The 10,430-nt window shown below is 29.0% G+C and overlaps 1 protein-coding gene across 1 annotated transcript in view; it reads right to left on the bottom strand.

Moving 5' to 3' along the window:
• Nucleotides 1–550: 550 nt before the first annotated feature.
• Nucleotides 551–10,430, bottom strand: part of LOC107455639 (uncharacterized) — a 71,072-nt gene continuing 61,192 nt past the window's right edge. The window contains exon 2 of the mRNA XM_043048215.3: nt 551–2,802. Within this exon, the coding sequence (XP_042904149.2) occupies nt 1,993–2,796 (804 nt within the window). The 5' untranslated portion in view covers nt 2,797–2,802 and the 3' untranslated portion in view covers nt 551–1,992. The remainder of the gene's footprint in view (nt 2,803–10,430) is intronic.

The following is a 10,430-nucleotide window of genomic DNA, read 5'->3' as shown; positions in this document are numbered from 1 at the left end:
ATTTGATAAAAAAAAATATTCATTTTTCCACAGTCGTACCTTCATTCGCCAAATTTTCACCAAAAATAGCTAGTTCAAAGTAAAAAACAAAGTGCGAATTTCTTGCAATTTTTTTAGTCAAATCCCGTTAAACGCAAACTAAACAGCTGTTGAATTTGCGGAATCAGCGAATAGTTTTTAATGGCTTTCGAACAAATAAGACTAAATAAAGTGTGATTTTTTTTCTCTCCTAGTTGAGCCTGCTGAAATTTTATTCCGAGAATATATCTCCATACATTTTAAGAGAGTTAGGAATAAATCAATATACCCCCATAAAATTTTCGTGTTTTACCTTCACATATATTCAAAAAACAGAGGTTGAATTCAGTAACAAATACGAGCGCCGTATAAATTTTAAAGCTAAAAAAAGAACATCATTTGCATATCACTAAAGTATCACCAGGAAAATCAATAAGAATATCATTAAAGTATCACTTAGAATCGTCATTCTCTCAGCTCTTCGGACAAATGTTGCAGTACTATAAATAAAGAAAAATTCCATCAACTCAAACATTTTTTAAATCTTTTTATTACAAAGTTCAATAAAACATTTTTTGTTTAGGAGATTTAGTTTAAAATTTCCAAAGTTGTATCAAATATGGAAAAGAGAAATTTCAAATAAAGAAACTGTATCTCGAATACGCAGTAGACATTTTTATAATGCTATGTGAAGTTGTTCATGCTATTTTGATGATTCCATTTGATTATTCTGAAATAAAACATTTATAAGTCCTGCTGATATTCAAGTCAAACATCAATACATACAACATCAAACATCTATATCATATTAATAGTATTATTAAGAGCACCACAAAAATTTTTACAATACTTATTTTATTGACGCTTGTCTTTCTGATATGGATCAATATTTCTGTTTGCTACTTTGTTGACATGTTACTATTTATCAATACTAAATTATAAAAACAGAAATACTTTTGGGTTGATTATTCGAAGGAAAAAATATCGCATAGACAAAATATTGCATAGACAAAATGTTACAGAAATAACATTTCTTTAAAATCTGATGAAAAGGAAAAAGTGGAAACTACATTACTTAAAATGTCTCAAAATTTTTGAATCGAAATTTTTTACGAGTGGGATATCGCAATCTGCCTCCATCCAATATTTTGTACATTGTAATTTTTATACACACGTCAATTTTTGTTACTTTATTTAACCGATATTTTGTCAAAGAAATATTTTGTTACACAAAATTTTATTTGCGTGATATTTTGTTTCATGAAATTTTATTTTGTGATACATCGAGATCGAAAACTTTCATTAGTTTAGATTTCATTAGTTCAGCTTGCATTCAACTCAAAAATTTTTCATTGATTTAGCTTGCCAAGAATCTATTCTTCTTAAAGGTTGTTCAGTTGGTTTCAAATTAAAGTTTTAATATGTATCTTTACCAAAATACTATTGGTTAAAATGGCATGATTTATATCATTGATTAATTTGCTGATACTTTATTGAAACAATATTTTACTTCCCAAAATTTTATTTGCATGATATTTTGCTTCATGAAATTTTATACCACTGGTTAAAATAGCATACCACTGGTTAAAATTGTATAGTTTATACCACTGGTCTAATTTTTGATATATTTTATTTAAACGATATTTTGCTGAAGAAATAACTTCCTTCAAAAAATTTTGTCTACGTGACATTTTGTTTCATGAAATTTTGTTTTGGGATACATTTACATCAAATGCCAGAATTTTTTTAAAAAAGAAATTCTTCTGAACCTTACAAATTTTCAATTATTCAGCTTTCCAAGAATCTCTTCCTCGTAAATGTCACCCAGTTGGGTTCAAAGAAAAGTCTTAATGCGTATTTTCACCGAAATACCATGGGTTAAAATGGTACCATTTTATACCATTGGTTGAAATCTTCGATACTTATTCATACTAAAACGTATGAATGTAAGGATTCTCCCTCACTTTTTAATCATTATAAATCGGATTCTGTAATATTTTGGTCTAGCACCAGCGGTTCAGTTTCAACTTGAACTTCAACACTTAATTTGTTCGAAGTTGGATGGAACGTAGGTGTCTGGGGTTCTGAAGAGGCTAAATTCATCTCAGACAAAAGCTCAACCTTTGAGTCAATTTCTGCTTCTCTACTAGATCTACGAACTTTGTCGTAAGTGGGTAAAATAAATTCGACTTCTGATTTTCTTTTCTTTTTCGCCTCTTCCTGATCCATATTTTCTTCTTCACTTGTCACTTCCAATATTGGCGAGACAGTTTTTTCCGATACCAAAGATCTTTTGCCATTACGACTCCGATTTGAACCCATTGATGTCGAACAAAGCGATAAAGCTTGGCGGCTGCTTCGTTCAGCTAAGCTGAAAAGTGGAATTCCGGAGTGAGAGAGACCTAGTCGCTCGTTCCTTCGACGTTCGTGTTCATCGACAGACCTACAAGCTATAACACCCAAAGCTAGACCAATGATGACCAAAAGAGAGCCTGTTAGAAGCAGAATGATGCCAACAACTTGCATGGGATTGATTTGGGGTTGTAGTTTAATGTTTGCTCGACGTACAAGTCTCTGTATCATTGCTTTTGCCTTTGGTGTAAGCTGTGATGAGCATGCCATGATAGTCAGAACTGTTCCACCAACGAGATTGAAGGTTCCAAAGATTGTGAAGCAAACAACAAACGGTACTGCTATGAGAATGCCTGTAGTTTTTCTGTGAGCCAAGGGTGGGGTGAATGGCTGCTCTCGAAACCTGTGGACATAGTCTACGTCCATGAAAACCTATAAAGTACAATTATTGGGTTAAAATCGATATTATAAGAAATTAAAAATCGAAGTATAACTTAAAATGAGAGTTAAGTTATGGAAAAATCTTACAATTTTTTCCTATTAATCAATGCACGGAATAAATGTGTTTTCAAAGGTTTCGTGAGACTTACTAAAATATTACTCAACATTTATGCTGATTAGGTATTTGCCTTTTTGTGGAAAAAATCATCCCTTTAGAAAGGATATAAAAATATTTCTTTAATTAAATTTATTAAAAAAAGTTGTAAATAAATAAACAACGTAGAAAAACTATTTATAGTCCCTCCTACGTTTTGTTATGAAACACAATATTACAATAACTAAAATTTTTTCTATGCAAACAATTGCATAGATCTCATACCTATTGTTGCTCATTTGTTTGGTTGTACGATTTTGACCAAATGTTTCAAAAATACAGAAACTGTAAGGCACACCAAGGACAACCTAAGACATGGAGTTTGACAAGGAATTGAAAGCTTTTCTGGTATCATAAGATGTTAGGTATAATGTATTTCATTTCATGCCTGTTAAATATTCAATAATTGCCAATGTTCATTTATAAAAAACTGAAACGTTATTTCAACCAAGCATTATGAAGAAGTAAACTGTTTTTAATTTAATTTTGCGCACAATGTTTTTCTATTTCAAAATATTTTAGCCTAATCGAACTCAATGAGAATCCTAATTTTAGAAATGATTTTTCTTGGTTTCTTTGATCTCGTAGTGAATTAGTTAAGTTATACATAGTTTAAGATTTTTATCAAAAAGAAATTTTTTGATGAAAAAAAAAACAGCTGTGGCTCTAAGAATTGCATTTAATTGGTACTTAAATAATATTAATATTTATTAATAGTAAAAAAAAACATAAGTAGGCATTTTCAGAAATTCAACAAAACTTAGTAGATATTTTTGAAACATTCAATTATAATAAAACAATAAGGTAAGCAAAAAAACCTGTTTTGAACAAAATGAAGATAATATCATACTTAAATGTCAAAGTAAAGGAAACCTTTTGATCTAAACAAAAATACTTAATTCTTGAAAAAATCATTAAAATCACACTATCGTACGATATTGGCTATAATTTTTGTTGAAATCATTAAGAATAAAATATCCTTGCATAACATTAATTAGTATTGTTATAAGAAAATTTCAAACTCACGGAGAAAAAATACTTACCCTACTTGAATGGTAATAAAATTTCTGGTAAAAAAAAAAAAACATAATTATGGTAATAAAACTAAAATATACGGTATTAAAAACATTTATTTGGTAATTTTTCTGTCAGTGCGGTAAGAGTTAGCCAGAAATTCTGGTTTTTAGAATTATAGTTTTTATGACCACCCATTTAGTAAAAATACAACCTGAAAAGTAAATTCAACTATATAAATAGTTTGCATGTTATGCTCTAAGGTATTATGATAAAATTATCAAACTTTACCTCATTAAATACCAAACAGAGCATGGTAAAAAAAACATATTTTATAATTAATTTTCCAAAAAGTCATGATTAAAGCTCTTTAGTAAAAACTACCGTGCTTTTTAATGTTCTCATAGACCCCAAAACAAGGTAAATTTTACCATATTCTGGTAGTCTTGACCATAATTTATCTCAGTGTAAAGGAATACAATAACTGATCTGAACTTCGAATTATAGAAAACTTTTTCCTCTGATTGAAGATGATTCACTGCACCCAAAAAATCATGCTTTCAATTGAAATAAAATTACTTTTTTCTCAATAATAAAAAGTTAATTTCCATTGTGTCATAAATATAATTTTTGTTAGAGTTAAAAAAAAATATGCAGACTTGCTTGGAAAAAAAATTAAGTGTTGGTGCCAGAATTCGTCCAAAAGCAGGGGTTGAAACACTCAAACGAAGACATTGTTACAATATTGTTGATTTCATAATAATAGATGTATATTGCTTTCCTACCATAAAATCTGTACATCATTATCTGCTAGAGGTCACGTGCCCCCCTAACCTGAAAGCAAATATGACGTTCCGCTGACATTATACTCGAAAAATTTCAATGAATTTTATGTTTTAAAACTTTAAAAACCTATAATATTATTAAAATTACAATAACACGTTTATTTTAGCTATATAATGTAAATGTATTTAAAATTCCTAATACTAAATAAAAAATTAATAAAAACTAAGTTTTTCAGGTGAACTTAAAAGGAAGAGAAAATAATTATGTTTTTGTGAAACGAAGCAGGTAGGACGCATTGCTTTCAAAAGACGTGAGGAAATTTTCAGTGGGGATAAGAGTTTAGCATAAGGGTTATGGGAGTGATGTATTTCCGCTTTTGGTCTGACAAAAACAAAATTTTTAAATGATTTATTCCCTTTTTCTTTACTTAAAAAATTATTAAAATCATTAAAATTTATTATTATTTTATTTTATTAAAATTTTATTTCTATATAATCTTTAATTTTTTTTTTTGCTTTCTGCTTTTCAGTTTGTTTATTAATAGTAGTCGATATTTCTATTACGGCAATAATAGTGCGAAAGGTTTAGTTTGCTAACTGGTTTTAGAATAAAGCACAAAGCTCTGGTGGAAATTTGAGCAATCTAACTAGTCAGTGAGCTATTGAAATTTCGAAAGACTATAAATTCTGTTAGTAATGATCAGGATACCATTTAAACTTATATTGCCATTAGAAATATTCAAAATAATATAATGATAAATTCCTTTTCCAGTTATTGGAAAACAACATAACTTTATATTTTCACCAAGTTTTGTGTAACAGCTACAAATTGAAGCTTTTAGTTAGTCGGAAAATTAGATGCAAAGTTGTATTGCAATATTTAAGTCAAATTCTTAAAGAGTTTTGAATTTTCAATTAGATTATTTCAATTTGATTATAAAATGACGACAAATTCATTCAGCTTTTAAAGATCAGAAAACGATTAAAATTGGCTTTATCTTAGATCGTAGGGCATCAATTGAAATAAGAGCATTCCAGTTATTTGGAAAATTGGCAAAATTTTTATTACAAGATTGCATAGCTCCAAACACGAAAGCGAATTAATACAAGCAATAGTAATAATAAAAAATGTTCAGTTTATCTATGTTAAAGCTTTGCTTGCATTCTTAAAAAATTAGACAAAAAATATTTTCTTGTTTACGTGTCTTAACAAAATATTGTTTTTGTAAGATTTCAATCTCATTGGTGAACACTTGCCAGTAGTATAAATAAATAAATAAATGTCAGACCATGTTTTTCAAAATAAAGTATATCTTGTCTTTTCTTCCATTGAGGAAAGATGGATTGGCTGTCTTCATGGAATAGAGTCATTCCTTTTCGATTTGACAAACACTATAGAAAGGAAGAAGTCAATAAACAATATCTCAGTCTTTTTCGAACTGGAAGATTTGCTGGGAGGCATTCTTTTTGTGTAAGACAATAATACAAGTAACTATTTTCTGCTAAATGGAAAATATTTCTATTATGATTCTGACTGGAAGTTTTTAAGTTTTTTTACCCATTCCATTAAAAATGTCGAAAGTTTTGATTATGTTAATGTGGAAATATTCAATTATTAGAAATCTTAATAAAGAAAAAAAACGCGTGAATAAGGCCATTTATCATGTTTAAAGTAGTTTTAGTAGGACAACAATTGACTTCTGTTCATTGCTTAATCTGTGTTTTTTTTTATTTGTTAATTCATACATATGAAAATTTAAATAAAATAGAGTATTTTATTTTTAGTAGAATATATTATATATTTATTTATGTATTTAAATAAGGTAGTAATATTTTTATTTTGACAGTGACTGGAAGATTTTAAGCTTTTTTACGCGTTCGAATAAAAACGTCGAACGTTTTGATTATGTTAATGTGGAAATATTCAATTATTGGAAAACTAAATTTAAAAAAATGAGCGAATATGGCCATTTATCATGCTTAAAGTAGTTTTAGTAGGATAATAATTCACTTCTGTTTATTACTTAACATTACTTGATCCGTTTTTTTGGTTTGATACTTATGCATTTAAATAAGGTAGAATGCTTGTGTATATATACCTTACACAAATCCACAATTCTGAACCGATCCGAAACCGAAGACACTGTAGACCTAACTGCTGACTTTAAAACTCCCTTTGACCACGGGTTCAAGTGTTACGTCCTAAAGAAAGAGTTTACCATTGGATTTGATAAATATTTCAAAATATTAATGATTTTATAGCTTGCAGCTCTAATCAAGCAAGAAATAGTTTTGACTTTGGTTTCCTACATTGGACTATCACAAGTAAAATCAACTTTAATACCGAATTCATATTTTGAAAGGTATATGAAAACAAGTTTTTCTTATAATGTTAATTAGTTTTTGAAATCGTGTGTATATGATCAAACTCAACAAGAAGTAATAAATTGAAGTTGAAATTATCTATTTTTTTAAGCCATGGAAAAATTACAATAAATTATGAATATCACATACCAAACGACACTTACGTATAGGTAATCTTTCTTTTGGTGAGTTTAAATTCAGACTCATATTATGATAAATCTAATAGCATGAGGCCGCTCGAAATATACATAAAACAACAACAAAAAAATAAAGACTATGTATTAGATGTCCGGATTGTTTAGTATTATGATAATAGGGTACTTATCCGTTTCAGAAGGCGGTAAACGAGCTATTACTTCAGTACACATAACGGTAAAATAGATTCTAATTACCACAGCGCTTATAGCGGCAATATCTGTGTTACTTAATACTACATTTTAGGCATCTTCACTGACGTTAATACTAGTTTGACGATGAGGAGAAAGTTACTAGAATTGGCGAGAAGTAGCAATTGAAGAAATGTATTGATAAACTTTCGAGGACTTTTGATTTCGGTAATAGAGGAAGTAAAGAAATTATTATAAATTGAGCAATTTGAATTCAGAAGAATGACGATAAACTAATGAATTCATTCGCTAACTAATTTAATGACGAGTAAACAATTTAATGACCCACTTCAAAGAATTTATCCAAATCACCGAATTCAAGCAGCACTGGCTGCAGGGGGTGACCACTTTGATCTGCCTGCGTAGGGACCAAGGGTGCGCTTTATATGTCCTCGTTAAACTGTTCTACCGTAAAGTGCTCACCTTCACGCGCAAGTCGTCGGGCTATCAAAACAGGGGAGCCATCCTCTCTGCAGAGGATCAAAACTAAGATGGCATATCTTCGAATCATCCTCAGGGATGTTTCCCTGACTGTCGCTAATAGCCCCTTCTGCAGCTCTAGTGCGACTTAAATAAAGTACATACCGACAAATAATTTTAACAAAAAAAAATTGTTTTCTAAGCAATAAAAAACAACACTTGGTGTAAAGTAGTTGTTACTGTTTTTGGTGTTCAGATAAAAACAAGATGTTTACAGTGTACTTACATACGTATATAAGAAACGTAAAAAATAGGATTATTGTCATCGACACGCCAATGATACTTAATTGATTTAAGTTATAGATACTTCTGGTATCATGTAAAAAGTATTTCTGATGGATACTAAATACAATAATGCTGGTACCAAGATGCCTACTCTAGGTATTGTGAGAACAGTTTTTTTTACAACCCATCGAAAGGGATAAGTACCGGAGAAAGCTTTTAATTACAGTATTTCTTGACTATCAAGAGTTAACTTCTAGAAATTGCATTGTACTGTTGTGTCACAACAACCAGAAATAAGGCGTGAGTTGTACCAAACAATTTATTTAAACATTCACACGAAAAATCACAAAATATTACCCAAACGAAATATCTCTTCTCAGAAAAAAACTATCTTTCTCAACATCAAAAAAAGAACATCACTTCTCGTGTGTGTCTGTCAAGCAACATCATTTTAGCATTACTTCTCGAGGAATTGATGCTTTTAGCTCAGTTGTCACACACTGTTACGTTACAGTACCTTATGATACATATTATAGTTAATTTTTCTTTTGATGAGATGAACTTCTAAAATTTTTTATGGCTTAATAAAATAACGAAAAATAACCAGAAGGCAACAAGTAAAGGAATTTAACTGTTTTAGTTTGATTACTTATGTCTGTATTAATCCACAGTCTTATGTATGATTATGTAGTGTTGATCACAATCGATTTATCCATTATTTAATCTTTTTAGTTTCATACGAAGAACGGTAATCCAGCTAGTACATAATAAAATAAAGGTGAAATAATATTTATGCTATAAATTCTTAGTGCATATTTAAGCATTACGCACCATTTCAAAAGTAAAAAACAGTGCTCCTTTTTTTTCATGATCGGATTTCCTTGCATCATATTGCAATTTTCAACCTTTCAAAGGTCTCATTTTAAATATGATATTTAAATTCTGAAAACTATACTTTAAATTGTAAAACATACAAATAAGCTTATAATTTTTAATTAATGTTCAATTTGGATCTTTGACCTTAAAAATTTAACGAAAGGAAAGCTGCAATCTGGAAAATATGGTGCCAGTAGTATATTTAGAAGAGAATTTGAATGTTTTGTCATCTTTTTTCTTATTTTTTTAATTTCGGTTTTTTGCATATTTCGACTTACCTGTGGAACTATTTATGTGAAACAAATTTTATAGGCGTCGAATTCATTTTGAACAAGTTCACTCCATCATTTTATTCAATAATAAGAATTTAAACTAATTAAAGATTATTTATTATTCGTTTAATTTAATGACGGATGTTTGGTAAAGATTTTAATAATCAGCTTTTAACAACTCTTCATTTCCATCGGCAGTTAAACTGATTTCGATATCTCCAGATCCACCTTTTTCAATAGTGATTCGCTTAATTTTGATTTGTGTTTGATTTGATTGATATATATATTTCACAAACATTTTGCTCTCTACTTATTTTTAAAAACATTGTATAATGGTGCAAAAAAGATGAATTAATAGTGAAGTAAAATATCATTTTTTTTATATGTCTATGAAGTATACCTTGAAGTAATTTACTTCTCTCGAAGTAATTTATTATTATTACTTCTCTCGAAGGAGTAAAAAAAGAAGAAAAAAAAACAAGTTGTGAGTTACAGATTTAATATTTTATTCTCAAGACCCTATTAAAAGATGCCTTTAACTTTTATTAAGGTTTATATTATAGTACATGTACAATTAATATGATGAAGTAAAAAGAAACTACCTTTCTACTATTTTCAAAATCGAAGAAAGAGGTTTTCTATTTTCTACATTCTCTTTAAAGAGTAAAGCCACGTACCAAAGAATACACAGTTTTATTTTATATCGAAAGATGCTGTTTATGTTTTATTTATAGTAGGGGAATTATGGGAAGCTTATTTTTCGCTTCGTTGATTAAATTTTTGTTTTTCTGAAGGAAGTCATGTTTATTTTTTTCCGATAAAGATATTGGTTAAAGAAGGAGATTTTATTTTATATCTTACGACCTTTTTTAATGAGAAATTAATTATGTATTCTTATAAGTTTTCAATTAATAAAAATTCTGTTTTGAAGTTGTATTGTTGTTTTGTTGTCCGTAATATTGTTGAGGTTTGAGGTTTTTCATTTGAGGTTTTGTTGTCCGTAATATTGTTCGTGAAATTATTTCAAGTAATTCTTAACAGAAGAATTGGAACTTTATCTAGA

This window comes from Parasteatoda tepidariorum, chromosome 7 (assembly GCF_982258835.1).
Source record: "Parasteatoda tepidariorum strain Cologne lab strain chromosome 7, Ptep-v5.0, whole genome shotgun sequence".
Classification (NCBI taxonomy): Eukaryota; Metazoa; Arthropoda; class Arachnida; order Araneae; family Theridiidae; genus Parasteatoda; species Parasteatoda tepidariorum.
The sequence above is the reverse complement of the archived record's forward strand: the minus strand, read 5'-3'. Positions and strand labels throughout refer to the sequence as shown.